The sequence below is a fragment of the Cricetulus griseus genome, chromosome 7 (assembly GCF_003668045.3).
Source record: "Cricetulus griseus strain 17A/GY chromosome 7, alternate assembly CriGri-PICRH-1.0, whole genome shotgun sequence".
In the NCBI taxonomy this organism is placed as follows: Eukaryota; Metazoa; Chordata; class Mammalia; order Rodentia; family Cricetidae; genus Cricetulus; species Cricetulus griseus.
Genome location: NC_048600.1, coordinates 127,646,438 through 127,674,001, shown reverse-complemented (window position 1 = coordinate 127,674,001; position 27,564 = coordinate 127,646,438). Strand labels below are relative to the sequence as shown.

General features: G+C 46.8%; 2 protein-coding genes and 1 pseudogene across 2 annotated transcripts; 2 read left to right on the top strand and 1 right to left on the bottom strand.

The window, feature by feature from the left end:
* The first annotated feature begins 947 nt into the window (after nucleotides 1-947).
* On the top strand, nucleotides 948-10,574 carry LOC100759375 (CMRF35-like molecule 2). Its single transcript, XM_027425745.2, has 4 exons — nucleotides 948-987; nucleotides 8,249-8,596; nucleotides 9,191-9,299; nucleotides 10,454-10,574. The coding sequence occupies exons 1-4, from the start codon at nucleotides 948-950 to the stop codon at nucleotides 10,572-10,574; spliced, it is 618 nt and encodes a 205-aa protein (XP_027281546.1).
* A 6,328-nt stretch (nucleotides 10,575-16,902) lies between these two features.
* Nucleotides 16,903-17,731, bottom strand: LOC100759662 (annotated as a pseudogene).
* Nucleotides 17,732-19,498: 1,767 nt separating this feature from the next.
* On the top strand, nucleotides 19,499-27,035 carry LOC100759951 (CMRF35-like molecule 3). Its single transcript, XM_035448168.1, has 4 exons — nucleotides 19,499-19,535; nucleotides 23,959-24,300; nucleotides 25,416-25,524; nucleotides 26,843-27,035. The coding sequence occupies exons 1-4, from the start codon at nucleotides 19,499-19,501 to the stop codon at nucleotides 27,033-27,035; spliced, it is 681 nt and encodes a 226-aa protein (XP_035304059.1).
* The last annotated feature ends 529 nt before the right edge of the window (nucleotides 27,036-27,564 follow it).

Below are 27,564 nucleotides of genomic sequence, written 5' to 3'. Positions count from 1 at the left end.
ACACACGGAATTGCAAAAGAATAATAAATAAGCAAAAGCAACAACAAAAGAATTGTCATGATTATTCTGCTTCACAGATGAAGAAACTGGAGGGAAGAATGATTCCACAAATTGATCAAGGGCAAACTGTCAGCCTGTGGTAGAAATGGGGAGGGGCTGGCTCAGTGGGTAAAGGTGCTTGCTGCCAAGCTTGATGACTTGAGTTTGATCCCAAGCCCAACGTGGTAGAAGGAGAGAACCGACTCCTGCAAGTTGTCCTCTGGTCTCCACACATCACTATGGCACGCGTGCACACAGTGGATAAATAAATAAATAAATAAATAAAGCAACGGGGACAGGATTTAAGCGGGCAAGACTCTGGCATCTACGCCTTGAGTGCCGACCTTGATTCTGAATTAGGTGAATACTTCATAAGTTAAGTAGTGCTTGCCCACAGGAGGGCAGAACGTCCACTCTGGAGGGATAGTGGCACTCTGGGTTGCAGGAGGAGGCGTGAAGTCAACTGCAGAGGTAACTGTTGAGAGAGACAGAGTGTGCATCTCTGCTCTTGGAGTGGGGGCATTTCTGACCTCAAAGTCCATAGCCATAGCAAAGGGAAGCTATGGAGAGCAAGGAAGTGTGCTGACTAAGAAATGGAGTGAGAGAAACAGGGATTTCCTGGCCTGGGGTTGTCACACACAGCAATTGGCTTTCCTGAAGGTTCGCTGTGAAACCCTGCTCTCATTAAGGACAGGCTCTTGTGGTGGATCTGTCCATTCTCTGAAGTGGCTCTTGTTCTTCTTCCTCTTTTGTTAAACTGGGAAGTTGCTTAGACTGAGAAGGAAGCAGCTGAGATAAAAACACAGACAGAACTTGAGCAAGGAGGCGGATGCCAGGGCTCTGTTACACGTCTGGATTCCAGCGGCCACCTGGGTCTTCCTGGAGACGGCACCCATCGAGGCAGGAGCATGTGGCTGTGCCCAGCTCTGCTCCTTCTCTGCCTGCAAGGTGAGTGGGGCTATGGATATATGAACCTGACTTTGCAGAGGGTGGCAGAGTAGGAGTCCTGGGTTCAAGCCAGAATCGAGGTGTCAGCAGTAGAGGGGCAGGGGACCATTCACCTATGTCCTTTTCCAAACTTCATCCATGGACTCTACAAACATGTCTTAAATAGCAACTGCATGCCTGGATTGTTCTGGCTGTTGTAACTATAGGCAAATCCCTCGGTCAAGGGAATCCTATTTGAATGAGACAGTCAAGTAATTTTACTACAGTGTGGGACCTGCTGCAACACACAGTGTTCATGCAGAAATAGGCTACTCCAGGGACTCCAGCTTTCCTCTCAGAGGAATGGAGACTTTGTTGAGGCTTCACAGGAGTCAGTCTTGAAGGATGAACAGCTGTCAAACAGAAAAGCAATAATTTACATTAAGTGTAGATTGTGGAAAGTGCAGATGTAGCAATGGCTTTGTTGGGAAGGTGTGTAAGAAATAATGCATAGACAGGTGTGGTGGTGTGTACCTGTAGTCACAGCACACAGGAGGCTGAGGCAGGGGGCTTGCAGGTTGGAGGACTGCCTTGGAGATCTTGCCTTTAAAAAAAATCTTAAAAAGATACTTAGGCCAAGCATGGTGGTACATGCCTTTAATCCCAGTACTTGGGAGGTAAGGGCAGGATGGATCTTGGTGAGTGAAAGACTGGTCTACAAGTGAGACCCCTGTCTTAAAAAACAAATAAAAAACAAGGAAACACATTTTCTTGTGGAAAATAATTGAGGATGAAAATTAGAGAATAATTCTCATCCTTGCAGATGTTATTTATGGTTGTTTTTTTATGGACCCTCACAGAATGTAGAATTTAAAGGCTAGGATTTAAAGGGAGGGGACCAGCTGAGCGACTCTGATCACACATAGTTTGCTGTTCTTTTCTCTTTTTAATTACGTGTGTGCATGTGCATGTGGTTGTGGGTGGAGATGTGAGGTCAGAGGCTAGTCTTGTAGAGTCGGTTCTCGTCCTCACCTTTACGGGGATTCCTGGGTTTGCAGCACTGAGACATCTTGAAGGCCCCAAAACGTAGTTTCCTCAGGAGTGAATTGAGAGAAGACTGGATGATCTCCAAGATCTCTCAACGCCTTCATATCTAGATCTTTCACTGGGGTTGTGGCACACACCTGCAATCTCAGTGCTTGGGAGGCAAGAGGCAGGAGGATCAGAGGCTTATGGACATCCTTAGCTACATAGCTAGTTCCAGGCCAGCTTTGGCTACATGACAGCCTGGCTTAAAACAACAAAACAATGAAACAAGATCCAGATCTTTAGGCTAAGGAAGACAATTAGATGCATAGTATCACATGTATGAGGGGCTTTGCCTGCCCTGAGTGAAGGTGATGATGACGATGGTGACGGTGGTGATGGTGATGATGACGATGGTGACGGTGGTGATGGTGGTGATGGTGATGATGGTGATGACGATGGTGATGGTGATGATGGTGATGGTGGTGATGATGGTGATGATGGTGATGGTGGTGATGATGGTGATGGTGATGGTGATGATGGTGGTGGTGATGATGGTGGTGGTGATGATGGTGATGGTGACGATGGTGATGGTGGTGATGGTGGTGATGGTGACGATGGTGATGATGGTGATGGTGGTGATGATGATGGTGATGGTGATGGTGGTGATGGTGATGGTGATGGTGATGTTGGTGATGGTGATGGTGATGGTGGCGATGGCAATGGTGATGACGGTGGTGGTGATGGTGATGGTGGTGATGAAAGTGATGAGATTTTTAACATTGGCTCTTGGGACCTCCTCTGTGACCTTGTTCCATCAACAACCCCATCATTTTTTCTGGTAATTTCTGCTGCTCACCTGAAGACTCCCTCAGGGGTCTCTCATCTTATTAATTTTGAAGGGAAGTTTTCTGAGCTTGGGGAGAATATTCACTTACTCCACAGACACACGATTTTACTGTGGATCACTTACTTATCCCTTTCTCATCTTGGCAACTATGTACTGAGCAGAGATGGTGTGTGAGGTAGATTATCAGACACTGGGATTCAAGACACAGATCTGACCCTGGTGGAGCTTCAGTCTTCAGATGGTGGTGATGGTGGCAGTGATGGTGACGATAGTGGTGAGGATGGTGAAGATGATGGCGGTAGTGATGACACTCTCTATACAATTTGGAGAGTGTGGTGGAAATTCTGAAACTGCTGGTGTGGATTTCAGAAACAACGATGATCGGAGCTGCCTTGCCCCAGACCACAGGAGACGACCATGGGCTTTTCCCTTCTCTATAGTAAATGGCAGCTTAAAGTCAGATATGATGCGAATATTGACACCGCTGTGATCAGCAAACACTATGAAGCAGGACCACTCCTGCTTCTCTGAGAAGCTTGTTTACATCTGACAAAATCACCCAAGTGTGTCATCTAGTGCAGTTAAACTGAAGGCGAGAACCTCTTGTTGCCCATCTTTCAGGAGCTGGCTGGCCTCCTACCTGTCACCTTGTCCCCAAGAGTGTAGTTGCAGGTGGGCAAGCAAGGGCTCATGGCCAGATTTAAACATTGAAGAAATTTGTACTGACACAAAGTGCACTCTCCTGCGTCTCAGCCCTGGCTGATCACCCTCTTCTTTCATTCATTCATTTGTTTACTTATTTACTCTCTTCTTTTATTCACTCACTCACTCATTCATTCATTCACTCCCTTCTTTCATAGCATTCCTCTGCACCCACCCAAGGTTATAAACATGGTTTGGGAAAAGGTAGTCATCTTCTGTTTCTAAAGGAGACCCACAAGGGTTTATATGAGAGCCTGAGAACAAGGAACGAGGAAAGGATAGGAAGAAAGATGGAAGGGAGAATTCCAGAGCATGTGGGGGACAGGCAAAGAGAAAGGAAATGATTTCTGATATAAAACCAACAGAAATAGCCAGGTGCACACCTGTAGTGCTAACACTCAAAGGGCTGAGTACTGTGAATTTGAGGCCAGCTTTGGCTTACCAGGGAGACTTTGTCTAAAGAAAACAAAGGAGGAGGAGGAAAGAAAAGAAAGAGAAAGGAAAACAAAAACAAACAATGACAACCCAAGCAAAATAAAATGAGCAAAGCTAAGGCCAGTGGGATTGCTCATGGGTGAAAGTGCTCTCCACACAAGCCTTGAGTCTGAGCCTTAGAACCTACAAAATGGAAAGAGAGAACTGACCCCCTAAAGTTGTCCTCTGACCTCTACGAACACCATGCCCCCGTCAATAAGTAAACAAAACTTTAATGAGAAACCAGAACTTCTTTTTTTAAATGTATTTATTTTACACCCTGACAGCAGTTCCTTCTCCCTTCTCTCCTCCTGGCATCTCCCTCCTGCCTGCCCCCAATCCAGTCCTTGCTTTGGATAACCCTCCTGTGCACTGTAAATATATGTTGCTCTCATTTGTTGACAACAAAAGCTGTTTTTCCCATAGTGAGGCAGAATATAGCTTGGCGGGAAAGTCAAACTGAATACAGGGAGAAAAAAACGGCAGAGTCGAGAGAGACACAAGCCGGCCACCCAAGAAACAAGATGTCAATGGACTGGTAAAAGCCATGGCCACGTGGCAATACATAGATGAATAGAAATGAGTTGATTTAAATGTAAAACCTAGTTTGTAATAAGCCTGAGCCATAGGCTAAGCAGTTTGTAATTAATATTAAGCCTCTGAATGATTATTTAGAAGTGACTGCGGGATGGGGAGGAACAGAGAAACCTCCGTTTACAACTCCTCCTCAGTTTCTAATCAGAAAAGGGCAGGTCTCCCATGGAGATCAACAAAACATGGCATATGAAGCTGCAGTAAGAATAAGTACCTCACCCTGTATTAAGTCTGGGCAAGGTGACCCAGTGGGAGCAATAGGGTCTCAAAAGCCAGCAAAAGAGTCAAAGACAGTCCCTGCTCCCGCTCTTAGGAGTCCCACAAAAAGCTATGGAACTGTCACACATATGTAGAGGCCCTAGGTCAGTCCCATGCAGGTTCCCTGGTTGTTTGTCTCTGTGAGCCCCTATGAGCCCAGGTGAGTTGATGATGTGAGTTTTCTTTCTATATCCTTGGCCCGTCAGGCTCATGCAACCCTTCCTCCCTCTCATCAGCAGGATTCCCCGAGCTCAGCCTAACAGTTGGCTGTGGGTCTCTGCGTCTGTTTCCATCAGTTGCTGGATGAAGCCTCTCTGAAGACAACTGGGCTAGGCACAAATCTATGAGCATAAAGATTATCATTACTCACCATTACATTGGCATTCTATTTTTCTCCAGTCGTGTTTGGCTCTATCCCAGGTCTCTAGGCCATCCAGCCTCTGGGTCCTGGCGTTCCAGGCAGAAACCAGAACTTCTTTTCATTGTATATTTTATAGCCCACACTTTCAAGTTTGTAATTTATTTGATTGACACAATGACTACACACACTATGGGGTACAATATGTTATTTTGATGCATGTACACATTTTACAATGCTCAAATCACTCCTGACATTTGTCAAAACATGAATGAACCTGAAGACATTATATTAAATAAAATAATGTCCTGGGTGTGGTAATGATGTAATTCCAGCACTCAGGAGGCAGAGGCAAGAGGACCTTGAGGTCAGGCCTTATTTGGCTACAATAGTGAAACTCTGTCTCAAAAATAAAAACACAAAGGCATTTCTGACCTGCCCCTGTTGTTATGTAGTGGAGAGAGAGGTTCCCTCCTGAAAATTCTGGAAACTTCTCAGGTTTGATTAGATCAGTGGCTACCAGAGTCTTGGCCTTTGACCTGAGGTGCCCCACCGGCTGCATGGAGGTGCCGAGAGAACCACCATGACCTGTTGCCTGCTGGAGAGGAGCCTGGGGAAGGATGGCAATCCCCATTCAGGGACATGGATCTGGGTTAAACTGTCGAGAAGTCTTGCTGCCCAGACTCCTGTAGTCAGTGCTGCCATGTCCTCAGCTGACTCAAGCTCTCACTCCACACAAAAGATGTTGCTATTCACTGTCTTCCAGTCAAGATGGCTCTAAGTCTATCTGAAATGCTCAGTTCAGCAAATGTGGTTTTGGCACGAGAACTTCCAAAGATGACTCACACAGAGCCTTCGCTTTTAGAAAACATAATTCGAATGAAATATTTTTTTTTTTGCTTTTAGGGCTTTTTGTTTGTTTGTTTGAGACAGGGTTTTTTTTTGTGTGTAACTGCCTTGGCTGTCCTGGAACTCACTTTGTAGACCAGGCTGGCCTCAAATTCACAGAGATCCTCCTGCCTCTGTCTCCTGAGTGCTGGGATTAAAGGTGTGCACCACCATACTCAGTGAATAAAATAGTGTTAAGTGGAAAAACTAATAAAAAAAAGTAATTGAAGTACAGAGTGTTGAGTACCATCAGGAGCCTGTGGAGCCTGCAGTAGATGGTCTCATGGGGACTGTTAAGGCCATTTTAGTCTATGAACCGTTTGTGACCTAGGCAGAGAAGGCAGCAATGTCTCCATTTTACAGACACAGTAAGAGGCAACTAAAGGAGGCCCCCTCCCCCACACAGTGGGACAGTGGGGGCTTCCCCCTGTACCCCAGATTAGACACAAACCACACCCAAATACCTGTTTTCACAGAGAGATCCTTTATTAGCAGGGAAGAAAAGTTAAAGTGATTGCTTTCTGACTCAAACAGAAAACAGCAGCAGATGACCGTGTAGGTGTCATTTTAAGAGGAGAAGGGGAGGTTTGTGTTCATACATCCTCAGATGTGATGGTAAAGGAGACAGAGGATGAGGGAGAAGGGGAACAAGGGGAAGGGGAAAGGGGTGTTTGCCCTGGAGGGACAAAAGACTGCCTTTGGATAGAGGGGAGAAAGACGCAGAAGCAAAAGGCAAAAGACAGACAGGCAAAAGGTTTATAAAGGTAAAGGGGGAAACCCCATGTTAGGATGAGGTGTTTAATTTTAATTGTGCATGTAAATTGGGTGAACCAAAAGGGGATTTTGATTGCTGGACTTATTACTTTGATAACTGTACCTTGGTAGTCAACCTCAAGAGGAGGAAGCGAACAAATAAGGGAATAGACCTTGAGGGCTGGCTTTAGGGATGTAATCTAATGGTTTTTAGCAAGGCAGAGGGAATAGGGAGAGAAGGGCGAGGCCTGCCAGAGCCACCTGCTTGAGCGGGCTAGTGTCCCTTCAGCAACTACAAGGAGGAACTTAAATGAAGCCTAGATCCATCTCCTCCACTGAGCTCACCACTGGCTATGGAAGTGTCTAGAATCAAGACAAGCTTGTGTGTTCAAGAAACAGCCCAGGATGCTTCCTGCTGGTCCAGCTGTTACAATGTATGAGTTTTCTTGCAATTGTAACAAAACACCCGACAAGAAGCAACTTAAGGGAGGAAGGGCCTTTGGGGACTGTAGTTCAAGGGAATAAGGCTTATCAAAACACTGATTAGGCCTAATAAAGATACCCTTTTTTTGTTTTTTGTTTTGTTCAAGACAGGGTTTCTCTAAGATACCAGTTTCTTGGGCAATGTGAGGAAAGGAATAAAGTCTTACCCAAGGGCATGCACATTCAGCCTTAAGCCTGGGCTGTTGTTACTTTAATGCTAATTATCTATATATGAAACCAAGGTCAACTCTCTGATACTGACTTGTTGGGATGTTCTCATCCCTGGTGAGGGGCTCTAGGCCAGCCACGGGGGCTCCACTGCCTTCTCTTGTCCCCATAATTTCCCTTGCTTTCTATACTGCTCATGTACCCCTGCAGTCCCAGTTTACCCCAGTGAATCTATGGGCTGGCCCCTTTCTTCTTCCAGGGATATGTCAGCAGTCAGCCCGAGCCATGTGTGTGGTGCTGGATGCTGGTGTGCAATTATCCTCCAGCCTCAAAACAGCACCAAAAGCTATCTGCAAAGTGCAGAGCGCGTAGATGACTCCGTGATTAAGAGCACTTGTTGCTCTCACAGAGGACCCAGACTTGGACCCACATGGAGGCTCACAACCATCTGTAACTAGTTCCAGGGGTCTTCTTCTGACCTCTGTGGGTGTGCATGTCACACACATAAAATGCAAAAATTAAAAAAAAAAAAAGAGTCTTGCCTGGCAGTGGTGTCGCACGGGGACAGGTTTATCCTTGTTTCTCTGCTACAGCCTCCAGCCCATTTGCTTAGGATCCCAAGTGCAAATGTTCCTTCTGGTCCTCTCCCTGGATCTCCCCAAGACTCAGGAAAAGTTACTTCCGGGCCCATCGGGAAGGAGACCTAGACTCAGGCTCATGTTTTCCAGGTTGTTCATCTCTGACGGGCCCTGGCTCCGTGTCTGGCTACGTGGGAGGCACTGTCCATGTGCAGTGTCAGTACGGGAAGTCATACAAGGACCATGTTAAATACTGGTGTCGAGGGAAGTCCGATACGAAATGTAAAACTATTGTGGAAATCAAAGGAAACGGGGAAGTAAAGAAGAGTGGCCGGGTATCCATGAGAGACCACGCTGGGAACTTCTCCATGACAGTGACCATGGAGAACCTCAGCGAAGACGACGCTGGATCTTACTGGTGCAAGATCCAAACTTTCTTTATCTGGGACTCGTGGTCTCGTGACCCAGCCGTCCTTGTAAAGGTACATGTTCTCCCAGGTAAGGCTATCCCCGCTCCGGCCACAGAGCTTTTAGGAAGTGTCTGTGCTTGGGACATGCGGGTGGGAATTGTCTTGAAGTATGCCTCTGAGTGTTGTCCTCATCTTGGCCATGGGAGGGGGGTTGAAGTATAGGTCACACAAATCACCCGAAACCTGGTGTCTCTAGGAGGAATGAGAGACAATCCAATTCCTCCTTAGTGGTGAGTGAAAGTGATCTTTAGCTGTTCCCATATGAAAGGTGTTTGGTCTCTGGGAGGATTCTTGGGCCACAAGCTGAGCTGTGTCCCTTCACACTGTCTCTCAAATGCTTCTTGCCAAGCAGGGGGGACCCCTGGAAGGTCTCTCTGCCCTCCCTCAGGAAGAGTCAGATGGGGATGGAAAGTCTGAGATGACATATTGGCCAGTCTTTGGGAGGAAACCTCCTTCGGTCCCTGGGAGCCCCACCCAGGATGTGGCTGAGGTTTGGTTTCAGGGGTTTCTCGAAACCCTCTGCAAATGTATGGTTCTGTGTGACCTCAGATCCACACAGATACTCATTTAGTGCAGGCCTGGGACCAAGCAGTGACCTGATGTGTATCTTTATCTCCAACAGCCACAACTCCCATGGCGACCACACTCGCAGTTACAACTGCCTCCCTTCCACTAGTGAATACTGGACACCTGAGGATTAGCACCAGTGAGTCATTCCTCCTCCAGCTATGGTAAGGGTCCAAGGCCCGGAGAGAAGCAGGAGCTGTAGGATTCTGGGGGTTGGCTGTTGCTGGAGTTTCTTGTCCTGCCAGGTCCCACTGCTTCAGCCCCAAATAAACACAGAGACTTATATTAATTATGAAACTGTTGGCCGGTGGCTAGGGCTCCTTATTGGCTACCTCTGTCTAAATTATTAACCCATAACTACTAACCTATGTATTTCTACATGGCCTTAACTTACCAGAGAATGCCTGGCACATCCTATCCTCCTGGTCTCCACATGGCGTCTCCTCTCTGTCTCTCTCTCTGACTTCCTTTCCCAGAATTCTCCTAGTGTCTCCTAATCCCATCTGTCTTCCTGCCTCTATTGGCCAAACAGTGTTTTAAACATCGGCCACTAAGAGAAACATATACACAGAAGGACCTCCCCATTAGTCAGCAGTGTCACCCACGTTGAGGAAACCTTACTATCAAGTGATATTCCCCCCCCCCCATCTCAGCATCCACATTCTCCAAGCCTGCATGTAAATGCCAAGTATGGCGGAGGGGTTCCAGGGACACAGGCTTGGGGCAGAGTCTGTGCTTGGTAGATTGACTGTCTCTTCTCATTCCCACCTCTCTGGTCTATCCTTCCCCACCAGACTCTAGACTGGGAGTCCTAGCTCTATGCCTCTTTCAAAAATCATTGTTGAAGGCCAGGAAGATGACTTGGTGGGTAAAAGTGTTTACCACCAGGTCTAACAACCTTTGTTCAATCTCTGAGCCCCACAATAAACAAATAGATGTAAAAGTCTTTGTTCAGGTGCTTCATGAGAAGCAGACTCAGCTCCAGGCTGCAGTTTACATTGGTTCTTCCTTCTCTCCCAGATGTACTCAGAAAGGGCTACGATGCCTGTGCTATGGGAGATCTGCCCCGCCACCAATAAAGTCAGTTGATAACTGGGAGACAGTAGGCAGCTCTGGGCCATGCTTCTACAAGACTGCATCTACCTAGAACCCAAAAAGAGGTGGGGCGGGAGAGGGAGGAGCACAAGGGCAGACTTCCTTGGGTCATTTCCTAGTTTGAGTCTGGATCATTCAGGCTTCTGAGGCAAGGCATTAGGAAATGTGGGGCGGGTCCTGGAAGCTCCCCTTGAATTCATTTCCCACCCTCACATGCCCACAGGCCCCTGCTCAGCACCATCCACTTCCAGATCCTGGTCCTCCTGAAGCTGCCCCTGTTTCTGAGCATGCTCTGTGCTGTCTTCTGGGTGAACAGGCTTCAGAAGATTCCTGGGGGGAATTAAGAGTAAACTGCCCGAGAGCTGTGACATGAAATATCCCAGGAATGCCCTGGGAGGGACTCTGCCCTGCAGACTGGGTGAGACACACACTGGACTCCTGATTGACTCTGCATGGAGGCATTGGTGCCTGGATTCTGGACTTCACTATTCTACGTCTCACAGGAGGATCCTGACTATCCAAGACTCTTAGTTACAGACTCCTGTGGAGTCCTCAGTATAAAACGGGGAACAAGGCAGGGAGTAACGGCACACGCCTCTAATCCTAGCACTGGAGAGCCAGAGGCAGGTGGGTCTCTGTGGGTTTGAGGCCAGCCTTGTCTACATAGTGAGTTCCAGACAACCAGGGCTACATAATGAGACTGCCTCAAGCATTCCCCCACCCATAAAAAGAAAGACAATACTCCCCTGGGCCCTGTGTTGGAGGTCCCCCTTTCCCTTCTGCAGATTTCTTGGTTTGTGCTCTCACTTTGCCCAAAGGGCAAGAAACCTTTAGAAGGTTGTTAAACACAAGCCTAGCCCTTTGATCTCTGTGACACAAAGGCATCTCAGGTCATTGTCTCCGATGGCAACAATTACCTCCTTCCTACAGAGAAGAGGTTCCCTTAGGAACACGTCCTTCATTGACTTGGATCACAGGCCATGTCCCCTCTTCTAGAATAATCCCAGAGGATTTGGCTTCAGGCTGAGCATCTTCACTGCCCGCTCTCCCAAACACACAGCATTCTTTTACCTCATCTGATCATTTTATCTCACCATGATCTTGAAGCCTCCTTATGTCCCCATGACCAGAGAGCATGTGTCAGAGTTCAGCACCTGATTGTCTGGGATGACAATAGCCAGTCAGCTTAAAGGTGAAGTTCTGTGGTTATTTGGATCAATGGTAGAGAAAGAAGTGGTGGGTGCCCCATGTCACTCTGTATTTCCTAAACCAGAGACTCCTGTGCATAGTGTTAATGGAGGTTCCATCTTTGTTCACTTGAGAAACTGGCTGAGTCCACCTTGGGGATAAAGACAGAAATTCAAAGGAAGGTGCAGGGCTGGTGGATGATCTGGGCATCCATTGGGCATCCTCAGCTCAGAAAAAGACCTGTTTTCTGAATGCTTGCCAATTTTCTTCCTTGGTGTTTTGTTTTTTGTTTTTTGTTTTTTTGTTTTGTTTTGTTTTGTTTTTTTTGCAAGGAGGTCTCCTAGTGTTAGATACAGGCCTTACCATCTCCATTCACTCCAGTCATTCATGTCAGACCTCTCTCTGCACCCTCAGGCTCAAGCCTGCCTTGAACTAGTGATGCCCGTTTCCATAGAGAGGACATATTTATAGGAGCATCATAAGTGTGTGTGAAGACCTGTATAGACATCTGGTCTGTGGACCTGAAACGGCAGCCACTCCCCTTTGGGTGTGGCTTCAGGTAGAAAAGAGAGGAGCCTGAGGTGTGGCTTTCTTTTGCTCACTCTTTCTGTTGGGCCAGCAGATCTGGTAGGGAGATCAGGGAAACGCTCTGGCGTTTCTTTGTATTTTTCTGTATAATTGTTCCCCAATAAACACCCATTTATCATTTATCTTGGTTCTAATGATGTAATTACATCCTTGCCTTCAAAGACCCAGGGAGTAGCTCTCACAAGGATAGTTCTCCACTGAAGCTCTGGGGACAGACATGGTTTCTTAGGGTGAGGCATGTCTGCCAGTCCTGCATTGGGAAGCTTTTCTTCTAGACTTCAGATGGAGTGCGTGGATTCAGCATCAGCTCTTGCCTAAATTTTCCTTCTGGACGATGGGTGTACCTGATCACACTAAGATCCTGATACAATGTAGGAGCTGGTGATGTGTCATCTTCAAGGGCGAGTCAGAGAGTGGAGGGTCTAAGTCTGTGAGGTGGGAGTCCCTGATGGGTGTGGGAAAGAGAGGGGCAGGCTTGGATGCTGCCGAAGCCAGCTTCTCTGTGTGTGACTGCATCACCAGATAGAAGTGTTGGCTAAGAGTTAGAGGGGTGGGAGAGCAGAATGCTGAGGGCTGGAGAGGAAGGAACAGCGAGAGATTAACTGGTGCCCAGGGCGAGGTGAAAATTACCAGCTGAGCTTTCAGGACCAAGGACAGAGCTCTATAGGTGAGGTAGCTGCTGAGGTAAGTGTTCAGGACCAAGGACAGAGACCACGGAGGCTCTTCGACCACGCCAATCTTGACTGTTTCAAGGGGGAAGGTGATGTAATAGGGCAGAAATGAGCTAGGATGAAGGGGGCACTGAACTTGACATGAACAGTCACTGAAATCTCGAGAGACCTTGTGCCCAGATGCAGAATCTCACGAACTCTTCCTCCAGCTGCCCCTAGCGGTGGCATACTGCATGTTTGTAGTATGATGTTAAAAAAAATAATAAATAATAAAAAAAAGAAGCCGGTGCTGAGCTGCATTGCAGCCCTTACTCAGCTCTCAACAGTTTCCACTTGTGCTCATTTAAATGCATGTTTAACTATGAACTGCTGTCCCACATGTGCATCCATGTAAAGATTGTCATGGCCAAAACAGAGAATTGCTCCATCATCACAAAACCTACTTTCATGCCAGTCTGCCCATCACTGCCCACTAGAGACCCTAATACTCTCTCCAACTCTGATTTTGTCACGTTGAGAACTTTCTGGAAATGGAAGCATTTCAGTGCCATATTTTGAGATCAGCCCTCCCTGCCCCCAGTAAGTTACTATGCCTCTGGTATCCATAAAAACAGATGTACTTAGAAATAATTCATTCTTCTTTATTACTAGGTATTATTTCATTGTATAATGGAACAAATTCACAACAGTGTGTTTAACTACTTGTTCACTGGAGCATTTGGGTCAGTTCCATTACAAATAAAACTGTTATGCACAGTAATATATATTTTCTTTTTTTAAAATTATAAACTGGCCTATTGCTCAGGCTTATTGCCATCAACTCTTACAATTTAAATTAACCCATAATTCTTATCTATGCTTAGCCATGTGGCTTGGTACCTTTCCTCAGAAAGGCATTCTCATCCTTCCTCCGTGTCTGGCTGGCTACTCTGTATCTGCCTTTCCTCTTCCCAGAATTCTCCTTGTCTGGTAGCCCCGCCTCTACTTGCTGCCTGGCTACTGGCCAATCAGTGTTTTATTAACCAATATGGGTGACAAATCTTTACAGTGAACAAGAATATTATCCCACATCATTTCCCCTTTTTCTCATATATAATATATATGTATATATATATTCTTTTATATGACTATTCATGTTTATTTCTCCAGTGTGTATGCTTGCACAACTACTAAGATATATAATGAGTATGTTTAGTTTTATAATAACCCAACTATTACAGTGCGCTAATGTTATCTTATTTTCCCATCAGTAAGGAATGAAAGACCCAGCTTCTTGGACTATGAGCATTATTTCTTTTAAAGAATTTAGATTTATTTTATGCCGAGGGAGCTTTGCCTGTACATGTGTTTGTGTACCGTGTGCATACATGCCTGGTGCACCTGGTCAGAAGAGGGCATCAGATTCATTGGGACTCCAGTTATGGATGATTGTGAGTCTCCATGTAGGTCCTGAGAGCCAAATACAGGCCCTCTGCAAGAGCACCAAGCACTCTTATTTATTAAATTTTCATTTTTCTTCTTTACACCCCAACCAGTTTCTTCTACCTCCACTCCTCCTACTTACCCTAGCTTCTCTCTCCTAGATCCACTCCTCCTCCATTTCCATTTTTAAAAAAGAGAGAAGGCCTCCCATGGATATCAATTGGACAGCATAACAAATTACAAGACTGGGCACAAACTCTTATATTAGGGCTGGATGAGGTGCCACAGTAGGATAAAAAGGGTCCCAAGCACAGGCAAAAGAGTCAGGGATACCCCACTCCCAGTTTTCTGAGGAATCCTCATATTGATTTCCAAAGTGGATATGCAAGTTTGCACTCCCACCAGCAATGGAGGTGTGTTCCCCTTGCTCTACACCCTTGCCAGCAGGAGCTGTCGTGTGTGTGTGTGTGTGTGTGTGTGTGTGTGTGTGTGTGTGTGTGTGTGTGTGTGTTAATCTTAGCCATTCTGACAGGTGTAAGATGGCATTTCAAAGTAGTTTTGATTTTCATTTCCCTGATGGCTAAGGATGTCAAACATTTCTTTAAGTGCTTCTCAGCCATCTGAGGTCCCTCTGTTGAGAACTCCCTGTTTAGATCTGCACCCTATTTTTAACTGGATTATTTGGTTGATGTCTACTTTCCTGAGTTCTTTTCTGTCTCTTGTATTTTGTTGGTGATGCTTGCATCTGTAGTTCCCATTTGCTCACCTAGATTTTTCATTTCCAGAATTCCCTCAATTTGTGTTTTCTTTCTTTCTTTCTTTCTTTCTTTCTTTCTTTCTTTCTTTCTTTCTTTCTTTTTTTGAGACAGGGTTTCTCTGTAGCTTTGGAGGCTGTCCTGGAACTCACTCTGTAGACCAGGCTGGCCTCGAACTCACAGAGATCCGCCTGCCTCTGCCTCCTGAGTGCTGGGATTAAAGGCGTGAGCCACCAATGCCCGGCCCCAATTTGTGTTTTCTTTATTGTGTCTATTTCCATGTTCAGTTCTTGAATAGGTCTGTTCGTTTCTTTCATCTGTTTCTTTCTTGACATTAAGGGATTTATTCATTTCCTCTTTAAGAACCTCCAACATCTTCATAAGGTTGGTTTTAAGTTTTTTTACTTATGCTCCTCCTGTAGTATTCAGGGGTTGCTGTAGTGGGATAGCTGGGTACTGGTGGTGACATATTACCTTGTCTGTTGCTGATTGTGTTCTTATGCTGGTGTCTAGGCCTCTGGGTTGATTATAGATTTAGGTGCCTTTTTCTGACTTTGTCAGTTGTTTCTGGTTCCTGTCTGTGTTCTTGTAGGTGTGGCCTGGACTTCTTGTAGTCTGCTTGGTCTGTGGTAAAGCAGGGAGACTCTGCCCCAGTTGGAGCCTGGAACAGGGCAACTAGAAGGGCATAGGCCTGGGGATAGTGAAAGAGTGGGGGATTTGGTGGATGGGAAGCCTACCTGGACTTCTCTGTGCATGCTTGGTCTCTGGTAGAGCGGGAGTCTCCACCCCAGTTGAGGCCTGGGGCATAGCAACTAGGAAGGTTTGGCTGGGGATAGGGCTGGGGGGCACTGAGATAGTGAGTGGCTAAATAATTTTAAACTTTTATGACACTCAATTCATCAATTTTTCTTTTAAAGTTTATTCTTTTGGTGTTGTGTATAAGAAATTGTTATTTGCCTTTTATTTGTTCTAACTTTTAGAATGCTTTAAAATATCTATCTACTATTTATTTAGTCCTCCCCACTATCTCCTCTCTCTCTCTCTCTCTCTCTCTCTCTCTCTCTCTCTGTGTGTGTGTGTGTGTGTGTGTGTGTGTGTGTGTGCGTGCGTGCGCGTGTGCACGTGAACACTCACATGGGCATGCAGAGGCCATAGGAGGGCATGAGATGTCCTGCTCTATCACAATCCATCTTATTCCCTTGACACAGGGTCTCTTCCTGAACTGGAGCTTGCCACTTTTTGGCTAGGCTGATGGCCAACAGATCTGAGTTCTGTAGCTTTTTATTTAATATTTGAGCTCATGAATTGTGATTTATCTTGGATTTCTTGTTCAGCATGGGGGTAGGAGGCAGTTCTAGGTGTTTAGTTTTCTAGCGTGTGGATATCCAAATGTTTCAACAGTGTTTGTTAAGCTCACCATCTTTCCTTGCTTTTATTTTTGTCAAAACAAACAAACCACAAACAAAACAGTCAAACACATTTGACTGGCAGATGTGTGACATCACCTAGAACCCAGGGAGAGATGAAGCCACCTTAAGATGGGTTCTGGACCAAGTACAGGGCACCCACAATGTAACTTACACACACAACCCATTTCCCTTACATTATTGTGAGCAAAACAGAAAGTGTCTGTTAGTCCCTGCAGAACCTCGGATGCTAGTCTGTGACCTATAGCTAGAAGATGGAGACTTCGGAGCTGATGTATCTTGGGGCCATATGGTGTCCCAGCAGGCTTGGGAACTGACCTAAGGTGCACAGATGGCCTGTGGGGACGAGGTGGGGACAGTCAGCAGGGCAGATTCAACTCTTCTGCCTGTCTTGTCACTGGGGCTGTGGGGTGTCATACCTTCAGGTCTTGTTGTTCCTTTTTTATATATAAATGACAATTTTAATTTTTAATGCACAAAATTTGATGAACAACCATTACTGCTTCTATTAAAACTGAACATTTCAACTGAAAAGCACAATGAGTATTCTTATTAAATGCCAGTTTCTAAAATACAGCTTTAAAACATCTAACATGCTTATTTAATCTCACTACAAAGGAACTAAGACTGAGTATACATGTTACATGCATCAAGGCTGGGTGACAAATTATCATAGCTATCATCATCATCGTAGTCATCGTCACATTTTCTTTTCAACACTGACTCCTTGCTGTATTTTGTGATACGATATTAGCAGTAATAAGGATGTTTTTGGATCCCATTAATAACAGATTAGTGAGAGCACTCTGAACTGCTGATGTGGGAATTGAAGCTGTCACAGCAGGGCACTGAGAAGCGGGTATCTGTACTGTGAACCTTTGTCCTGTGAGGGGCATTGGAGTGCCTACTTCAGTTGAGACAGACAGTTTAGTTGGGGTTGGAGTGCCTAGCATGGGAGTATTTGATCTGCTAGAAACTGAACCAACATTTCCCCGTGGAATTGTTGCTCTTCCTGACGTAGACGCCTTGCATTGTAAAGACTTACGCCTACAGTTTGGGGCAGTTAAGCAATATCTATCAGGTGGCAATCTAGGACCTGAGTATGGCTGGATCAGCAGCAAAGGGGTTTGGTTTCTTTGTCTTGCAATATTTCATAAAAAAAAAAAAAAACCTCTCATGGGAGGAGAAGCGAAAGACTGGTTGTGGCGGGACCGGACTGCCCACTGAACACCATCTGCATCAACGGTAGCTTTCTTACCGTGGCTTGAATACACGTTAGCATCATCCAGGACTGTGGTGACGTATCAGAAGGCAAACTCTTGGCTCACAGTCTGTAATCCCCATGTCCTCCGGGTCTGCGCCGTCATCTCTGCGTCTTCTGGTGTGCTCTGCGCCGTCATCTCTGCGTCTTCTGGTATGCTCTGGGAGAAGCCTTCTTGCCAGACTCCATGATATCCAGGCTTCCTGAGCCAAATCATGCACATGAATGCATTTCAGTCCTGACCAAGTTTTTTGCTAGCATGGTTTTTCCAATCCCTGGTGTGCTGATGAGCAGGATGTTCGGAGGGTCCACAGTCCTGCTTCACACGTAGTTGGGAACCTCTGCTCGTGCACCTAACACGCTCTCCAGGGAGAGCCAGAGAGCCTTGTTGTTCTTATAATAAGCAATGAGACAGCCCAGGAGTAAGACCCCTTTCTGTAGTCGTTTAATGTCTTGGCTGCAAATTCTTTAAAACTCATGGGGATCAAGCTTCCTTCCTTCCCTTGAGTCTGGGTGTTCTGAGACGTCTTCAGCCAGTAGATGGCAGTGTGTATCTAGTGGACCCCAGCCTAGAGTTTTTAGAACCTGCCAACATTCAGGGTTAGTTTTCCCTCTTCATTCAAACTTCTCTGTACACACCCTCACAGACACACTACAGGGTAGTCTCCTGGGTGATTTCAAATCCAGTCAAGCTGACAATGAAGATTAACCATCATAGGCATTCCCCTTGTCTGTCTGTCTGTCTCCTGCACCCCCCCCCGTGTGTGTCTGTGTGTGTGTGTGTCTGTGTGTGTGTGTCTGTGTGTGTGTGTGTCTGTGTGTGTGTGTGTGTCTGTGTGTGTGTGTGTCTGTGTGTGTGTGTCTCTCTGTGTGTGTGTGTGTGTGTGTGTGTGTGTGTGTCTGTGTGTGTCTGTGTGTGTGTGTCTGTGTGTGTGTGTCTGTGTGTGTGTGTGTGTCTGTCTGTGTGTCTGTGTGTGTCTGTGTGTCTGCTTAGAAACTTCCTCCCATGAATTTGATATCAGAAATACACTGTACCTGTATCTATCAACACAACTGGTCCTCCGGATTTAAACCAAATGCAGATTACCACAACTTGGGAGGCTGACGAGAGAGAGAAAGAGAGAGAGAGAGAGAGAGAGAGAGAGAGCAGCCAACTTGGGCTACTCAGAAAAACTGTCTTATAAAAAGAAAACAAAGGGTTTAAAAGGCTGTAGATTCAGTTAGGTGTGCACAGTCCTTGCTAGCATGCATGCGACCTTGGGTTCAGTCTTCAGCCCCTCACAAAACTGAGCATGGACATGAATGCCTGTAATCACAGCACTTTGGTGGAGGAGGAAGAAGGATCAGAAGTTCAAGGCCAGATTGAACTACATGAAACCTTGCGGCAAACCCAAACTCTCCCTCTTTCTCTGAGCCAACACCCATGGCCCTAGAAGCATTGTGACAGGTGTCCCTGGCCAGAGGAATCCCTGCTCTGAGGTCCATAGCAGCGCTGCCCCAGCTGAGTCTTTAAAAGTGCCCCTCACTGCCCTGGGCTTAGCCTGGGCTGCCCTGTGCTCCCTTGCTATGTGGCCCCCATGCCTTTGCTTGTTCTCCTCTCCCATGGACCTCTGCAATTCACTTGCATCCTGGGTGAGCTGAAGTCCACCTTTTGCATCTGTCTCTACTGTCTTGTCTGTTGTCTATCTGCATCTCCCCTGGGGAGTCCCACCCATCTTTCAAGTTCAGATCTAGCCTTGCATCTATCCAGCAGAGGAAGTTCCCTGTTCATCCAGCTGTACCACTCATGCAAGGACGTGGTCTTCTCAAAGACTGACATCCTCTTTCTTGAAATATGCAAAATTGAGAAATTGTCAAGGAAGTGAATGAAAGACCTAAAGGAAATCAAGCTGAGTTTCATGTTCTTGCAGGGTGTTGGCATCTGTCACCACCAAGGACAGGAGAGGGGACAGGACCATGTGGCTGTTCCCTGCTCTGCTCCTCTTCCTCCCAGGTAAGTAGCTGGGACTTTAAGACATCACAGTGTCAGCGGTGGGGGAGGACACAGAATTCTGCCCTGGGTTGGGGAAAACAGGAAGGGCTAATTCATTCGCCAAATGCTTACTTCCTAAATGAAAAGCAAGACTTTGGCATCTGGTGAATCCTATGGGTGCCTCAGGAAAACCAAAACCAAAACCAACTTTTAAAAAACCTTCCAGAGTGTGTTTCTCAAACCTGGCTTCTACACAAAAGTAGATGAGAGAATGGATAAACGAATTCTTTTAAAAATGTCTATAGTTTTATGACATCTTTCAGATAGGATTTCATGCAGCTTAGGTTGGCCCTGAACTTGTAATCCTCTGGCTTCCACCTGACTGCTGGGGTTTCTAGCATTTCCAGTTACAGTCTGATTTCTAATTGACACAATTAAACATACTTACGGGGCTGGGTGTGGTAGTGCATGCCTTAACATCAAAACTCAGAAGCAGAGGTAGTGGACCTCTGTGAATTCAAGGACAGCCTGGGGTAAAAAAGGAGACCTGTCTCCAAAAGCAAAAGAAACTGACAGGTACAATGTGGTATTTGCATGTGTATTACAGGATTTGACGGTCAGATCAGGGTAGCTGTCCTTCCATCACAGGCATCTGTCATTTCCTTGTACTAGAGCATTTGAAATCTTCTCTGTGGTATTTTAAATATTGAATTGTCAACCATATTTCTCAGCTGTGTTGTACAACACTGGAAGTGTCACTCTCGTCAAATGAAACCTCTATGCCCTAAGCAGGGTCCTTCTACCCCTTCTGCCTTACTCCCCAGGTAACCCCATTCTGTTCACTGCTTCTCTGAGGTTAACTCTCCTTCTTTATGAAAAGCGTGTGTCTGTGAGGTTATGCATGTGTCAGTATTTGGGGTGTGTGTGTGGGGGGGTGCGTGTGAGCACATGCATGCCTAGGTGCACATATGAGTGCACACATACATGTTCAAGCAAGAGATTACCATTGGGAACCTTTGTCACTCTCCGCCTTGTGTGTTGAGACAGGGTTTCCCACGGAACATGGAGCTCACTGACTCTCTATGGGGCCATTGATCCCCGGGGATCCTCCTGTAGCTAACTGCCCAACTATTAGAGCTACAGGCACACTACACCTCACCTGGCTTTTTCCATGTGTTCTGGGGATTCAAACTCGGGTCCTCCTGCTTATACAGCAAACACTTCACTGACCTGTCCATCTCCCTGTCTCCCTATCTCCAGAGAGTAGCTTTGTTGTAGGAATCTAGTCTGTGGACCTGAAACAGACACCACATTCCTTTGGGTGTGGCTTCAGGCGGATGGAAGTGGAAAGAGGAGCTCGAGGCGAGGCTTTCCTTTGCGAGCTCTTTCTGGTGGGTCAGCGGATCCGGTAGGAAGAACAGGGAAAGGCTCTGTCAGTTCTTTGTATTATTTCTGTGTAATTGTCCCCAGTAAACACCGATTTATCATTTATCTTGGGTCTAGCGATAAAAATCACATCCTTGCCTTCACTTTGTAGCTTCCACATACAAATAAAAACATGTGGCGGTGTCTTTCTGTGTCTGATTTATTTCACTTCCTCCCATCCCATGAAGGGAAGCAGAGCAGGAGCTCAAGCAGGGCTGGAACCTGGAGGCAGGAGCTGAGGCAGAGACCCTGGAGGAACACTGCCTACTGGGTTTCTCCCCCTGGCTTGTTCAGCCTGCTTTCTTATGCTACACTGCCCACAGTGGACTGGACCTTCCCACATCAAGGAAATGTCCCCCAGACTTGCCTACAGCCCAGGCTGATGGAGGCATCTTCTCAATTCACGATCCTTCCTTCTGCACACCCCCAAGTGGAGTCAAAGTGACAGAAAGGTAACCAACACAGGCTATATCCCCCGAGTGCAGTTGCTGTCTTATGCAGCAGGTCTATGCTAACTTTTCTGAGGGACCTCCATAGTGTTTCCCATCATGTCTAATTTACATTCCAACCCACAGCGTGTCAGACTTCCCTATCCCACACATGCGTCTACGGTTGTTACGTGCTGTTTGGCAATAGCCATTCTGACCTGGGGGTGATGATGGCTCTCTGTGGTTCTGATTTGTGTCTCCTGACAATTAGTGACATGGGGCTTTTGTCATATATTTCTTGACCATTTGTATCTTCTTTGAGAGCTGTGTGCTCAGTTCGTCTGCTCGTGTGTGTGTGTGTGTGTGTGTGTGTGTGTATGTGAGCGTGTGTGTGTGTGGTGTGTGTGTGTGTGTGTGTGTGTGTGGTGTGTGTGTGTGTGTGTGTGTGTGTGTGTGTTGTGTGTGTGTGTGTGTGTGTGTGTGTGTGTGTGTGTGAGTGTGTGTGTGTGTGTGTGTGTGAGTGTGTGTGGTGTGTGTGTGTGCGTGTGTGTGTGTGTGTGTGTGTGTGTGTGTGTGTGTGTGTGTGTGTGTGTGTGTGTGTGTGTGTGTGTGTGCAGATGTACCGTGCATGAGTATGCATGCATGTGGAGGCCTGAGGTCAAGAGGTCAGGGGATGTTCTTTAATTGCTCCACACCTTCACATTCATATTATTTTATTCTTGACACAGGATCTCACTATGCAGCCCCAACTGGCCTGCAACTCTTTATGTAAACCAGGCTGGCCTTGAACTCATGGAGATCTGCCTGCCTCTGCCTCTGCCTCCTGAGTGCTGGAATTAAAGCATGTGCCATCATGCCGGACTCCCACCTTTATTTTCTGAGACAGGGTTCCTCACAGAAACTGAAGTTGGGTTGGATGGCCAAGGAGCTTCCAGGATGCTCTATCTCTACTGTCCACCTCTGTGCTGGGCTACAGGGACACAACAGCACTTCTGACTTCTTAAGTGGTTGCTGGGGACACAAACTCAGGTTCTTCATGCTTAGGCTTACACATCAGGTATTACACAGACTAAGCCATCTTCACAGCCCCTCATTACATCATTTTTTATTAGATTATGATTGCTGTTGGGCTTTTTGAGTTGAATTCTTACTCATAGTCTGGAAGTTGATCCCTTGTCAGGTGCATGGTCTGAAAAGATGTTATCCCACCTGGAAGCTGTCTTTTCACTCTATTGCTTGAGTCCTTTTGGTTTAAAATAATTGTATTTAGCAATTTTGTTTTCTTACCTGATGGCGGATGTCCTTCTGTATATATGCTTCTCTTATTGACTGATGAATAAAACACTGTTTGGCCAATAGCCAGGTAGGAAGCATAGGCAGGGTGACCAGATGAGAAGGCCAGGGAACGGAAGGCAGAGGGAGGCTGTAAAAAGAGACACCATGTAGCCACTAAAGGAGTAGCAGGTCCAGGCATTCTCCGCTAAGCCAAGACCATGGGAAAATACATAGGCTAATAGTTATGGGTTAAGAGAGAAGTAGCCAGTAAGAAGCCTAAACCATTGGCCAAACAGTATACAAATTAATATAAATCTTTGCATGTTTAATTGGGCAAAGAGACTGTGGGACCAGGTGGAACAGAAACCTCCATCTTCACTTAGCTGTGCCGTTAAGAACATACTTTGTTGTTATTGGTATTGTCTAAGCCAATACCCTGAAGCAGGTATTTGTTATTGATTGGCTTTGTGCATGGTGTGTAAGCAACCCCACCTACTGAGCTGCACCCATAGCCATTACTGGAAGATTTAGGTCAGATTTACATGGATCTGAAGCACAGCACAGGGTCTGTGAGCTGTCGGCGCTGTACCACACGAAGATCAGATTGGTTGGTATCATTTTGGACAGCATCCTGGCATTCATTCACGGTGGCTCTCTACAGAGCCCCTAGAGACTGCTGGAACTGCCTAAAGTGTCCATAGGATGTGGCTTCTTCAGATGGACCTCCTAAGGGTCAGGGGTACTGAAACAAAGGAAGGATGGTGTCCCGTGGACATAGTCTTCCTCCATTTCCTGTGTAACACAAAGATGGTTGCAGAAGGATCCATTGAAATACACCTTTATTGGCCATTGAGGCATGAAGAGGTAGATGACAGGAAGTCATGATTGCTCAATGTCACTATTTTAACTTCTGAGACCTGTAACTGGGCTCTTCAGCTGTTTTTTTGAGTCTTTGGCCAGTAGAAGAATGGTGAAGAGATGTCTTGAGAAAGGGGTAGCCCTTCACTGATTGCTATTAAGTTGTTATTTTTTATTTATTTTTAAGATTTATTTATGTATTATGTGTACAGTATTCTGCCCGCATGTCTGCCTCCAGGCCAGAAGAGGGCAGCAGATCTCATTACAGATGGTTGTGAGCCACCATGTGGTTGCTGGGAATTGAACTCAGGACCTCTGGAAGAGCAGTCAGTGCTCTTAACCTCCGAGCCATCTCTCCAGCCCCGATTGTTATTAAGTTGTGAACTCTTATTTGCGCAGGGCACTGTGCCTTGTTCTTGGAGTGGGAGATTAGTGGTCCAGGTGTTTGTATTTTCCAGGTTGCTCTACTGCTCAGGATGCAATCACAGGTCCAAGCATGGTGAGAGGTCAGGAGCGGGGCTCCTTGACTGTGCGGTGCCGGTATGACTCATCCTGGAAGGATTACAACAAGTACTGGTGCCAAGGAGCTGATTGGAGAACATGCGAGACTCTTGTCAAAACTGATGCTTCGGAGAAGCTGGTGAAGAAAAACCGTGTGTCCATCAGGGATGACCAGACAGACCTCATCTTCACAGTCACCCTGGAGGACCTGAGGATAAGCGACGCCGGCGTTTACTGGTGTGGGATTGACAGAATTGGATACGATCCCAATTTTGAAGTTAATGTGAACATTGACCCAGGTAAGAAAAAATTTCAGAAGTTGTGGCTGGGGTGAGGGGTCAGGGAGCCTGAACTCATGACTGTAAGAGTCTTATTGGAAAAGATAAACACAGACGACTCTATCAACCTGTTTTCTACTGGGATAGATGGTGAGGTGGGGAGGCCTTGTCTCCCCCCACCCCACATGTGTCTTGCGTATTCTCACTTGTGCAGATCTGGGAACTAAACCCAGAACCTCATGTGTGTTAGCCAAGCACTCTAGCACTGAGCTAAACTCCCATCCTGAGACACTCCCCAACCTATACTCCACCCTTTTAACATAAAATAAAGGAAGTGACAGAAACTATTTCTGGACAAGATAGAGTAATAAGGATCATATCTGTGTCTGTTTAAACAACTACAGTCAATAAAAAAGACAAAGTTGGGGCTGGAGAGACGGCTCAATGATTAAGAGCACTGGCTGCTTTTCCAGAGAACTGGGTTTGGTTCTCAGCACCCACAGGGCAGCTCACAACCATCTTCAACTCCAGCCCAGGGATCTGGCGGCCTCTCTGGCCTCCATGGGCACTGCATGCACACGGTGTGTATGGATATGGGAGAGTGATGGCTGATGTCCTCTGTGTGCTGTAACTGGGTTTCTCTGTGCAGCCAGGACAGTTCTCTGTCCTGGAACTGGCTCTGTAGACCAGGTTGACCTCAAACTCACAGAGATCCTCCTGCCTCTGCCTCCCCAGTGCTGGGATTAAAGGTGTGCACCACCACCACCTGGCTGGTAGCAGAGGATGCTGTTACACAGAGAAACACAGTCACAACATACTGAGGACATTCCCCATCAGGCAAGCAAACACCCATTCACATATAAATACATACTTTTTAAATAGACAAAATGTGCAAAAGTTTTCCTGCATGTTGCACAGCAGACAGTAATGAGTAAGCCACGAAGAAGCCAGTTTTAAATGGGGAGCTGCTTTGCTCTGCACAGCATCTTCCTTTAGGAAAGAATTAATGTACAGTTTTGGATGGCGACTGGAGAGCAAGCTCCTTAGTTCCTCGTGGAAAAAGCTTTAAGCCATACCCAAAGCTGGGCTGTCCTCAGTTGGAACGAACCATGTTCTCTTTGTATCTTTAGCCCCAGAAGTTTCTACTGTAATAATGACAACCACGGCCCCATTTCTGACATCCACACCATCAACCACGGAGAACATTGGCAACCATGGAGAGACTCAAACCAGCGCCCCCACCTGGTAAGCAGAGCTGGACACAGGCAGCTCCTTTCCACTGGGCTCCAGCCCATAAATAAATCTACAAAGTGCAGAGGAGGAGAGTGGGAAACTGAGGGCTGCGCTGAGCCAGTGTGATTCTCATCACCCTTGTTGGGGTCCAGAGGAATTCCCTGTACTGTGCCATATCCCATGGCATGATTCCATCCCAGCCTGTGGGGTCAAGTATCCAGGTCAAGGACACAGCTAGAGCACAAACCTCCACTTCCCCCTACAGTGAAGGCAGAAGTCACCTCACTAGCCCTCCCTGAGAGCTGTCTCTCAGGTGTTATCTGGTTCTTGCTGTCCACCAAATCTTAAGGTAAACCATGTCTCAAAGCATTGCTACCTTGTGGGCTCTCTTGAGGGTTACTTTTTAATTTTCTTTCTCTCCTAGTGCTTTGGAGGTGTTTTTGTAGTTTCTTTTGCTAGTGGGGGGCGTGTTAGTCATGGACAGACACAGGGTAGGCGGCGCCAGAAATGTATAGAGCCCAACAGAGCGTGGAGCATGGACAGAGCTCAGTCCTGGGAAACATGGCGGACATTTGATGCATGGTCTGCCATGTGGCGGCTCTTCTGTCCTCCAGGAACTTGCTCATGCTAACTTGTGACTCACCGAGTTGTCATACTTTCTGTATGACACACACACACATATACATGTACTGCAGTTGTACGTACTTTCATGAACTGAGGAGAAACCAAGGCTGTCCATGGAGGGTGACCGAGACCTGGGCAGGGGATGAGGATGATAGAGAGATGGGGAATAATGGACCAATACTGTTCAGGGCCTCAAGGTCCCATGGGGCATAACAAAGGCTCAGAAAGAGCTACAATATCGGTATCAATTCATGTGACAGAGCAGAAGCAGCCACCAACCACTTCCAGATGCAGCGTGCCCCAAGCCTCCACAGATGCGTGTCAGCTCCCACACAGGCAGTGATGAGGTTGGGCAGGGCCATCTGGGTGAAGAATGTATCCGAAACCAAGGTCAGAAGGTCAGGGAGCAGGGAAGCCTTCAGCCTGGCTGGAATGTAGAACTGGATGAGGAGGACTTCCGGGAGTCCCCCCCCCCCAAACCGGGAGGACAGTGGGCAAAAAGAGAGGAGGGACATCAGGCAAAGCTTCTCCAGGAAGGAGCTTAGCCGCAGGCAGCACGACCAGCCATGCACTTGCAGAGAGGCCATGCTAGTTGTATCCAGGCTTGTCCTCCTCTGGCCACTGAAGGCTAGGCTATGGACAGAAGGAAGGCTGAGGCCTCTATGCCAGGTGACATCTTACTTCCTCTCTCCCTCCTTTCCTGCAGGTCCCTGCTCAGCAGCATCTACTTCCAGCTCCTGGTCTTTCTGGAGGTGCCCCTGCTGCTGAGCATGCTCAGTGCCGCCCTCTGGGTGAACAGGCCTCAGAGGTGCTCTGGGGGAGGTGAAGCTGGTCTGGAGAAGGTTCAGAGTTCTGATGCCTGGTACAGAGAGGAACACTTCTATGTAGATAGAAAATAACCTCTCTCTCTCTCTCTCTCTCTCTCTCTCTCTCTCTCTGTGGTGTGTGTGTATGCGTATATATCTCTCTGTGTGTATTTACACATTGTGGGTGCATAAGTGTACGAAGAGGACAAACTCAGGTGTCATTCCACTATCATCTGAGACAGGGTTCTCATTGGCCTGGACCTTTGCCACAGAGGCCAGGCTTGCTGCTTGCTGGTGGGGAACTCGAGGGGCCTACCTACCCCCATCTCCTACCTTGCCTTTACAAGCACACACAACTGCCTCACCTTTAAGACACACACACACACACACACACACACACACACACACACACACACACACACACCAAAACACAAAACCATGGGTTGTGGTGATAAACTCATGTCCTTGTACTGCAAGGAAGACAAGCACTTTACCAACCAAGCCACCCCCAGCCTAGCAAAGATTATTTCTATGACGGAAGGACTGGGGTCAGCAGCACTGTGACTCTGAGCTACTGTGGACTCAGCCCCAGACTCCTCCTCCTCCTCCTCCTCCTCCTCCT

Bases quoted from the DNA above. Each gene is read 5' to 3' on its own strand.
- LOC100759375 (XM_027425745.2), top strand. From the start codon at position 948: ATGTGGCTGTGCCCAGCTCTGCTCCTTCTCTGCCTGCAAG. The intron at 8,597-9,190 runs GTAAGGCTATCC...TATCTCCAACAG, and splicing joins AAAGGTACATGTTCTCCCAG to CCACAACTCCCATGGCGACC. The intron at 9,300-10,453 runs GTAAGGGTCCAA...ACATGCCCACAG, and splicing joins TCATTCCTCCTCCAGCTATG to GCCCCTGCTCAGCACCATCC.
- LOC100759951 (XM_035448168.1), top strand. From the start codon at position 19,499: ATGTGGCTGTTCCCTGCTCTGCTCCTCTTCCTCCCAG. The intron at 24,301-25,415 runs GTAAGAAAAAAT...CTTTAGCCCCAG, and splicing joins TAATGTGAACATTGACCCAG to AAGTTTCTACTGTAATAATG. The intron at 25,525-26,842 runs GTAAGCAGAGCT...CCTTTCCTGCAG, and splicing joins CAAACCAGCGCCCCCACCTG to GTCCCTGCTCAGCAGCATCT.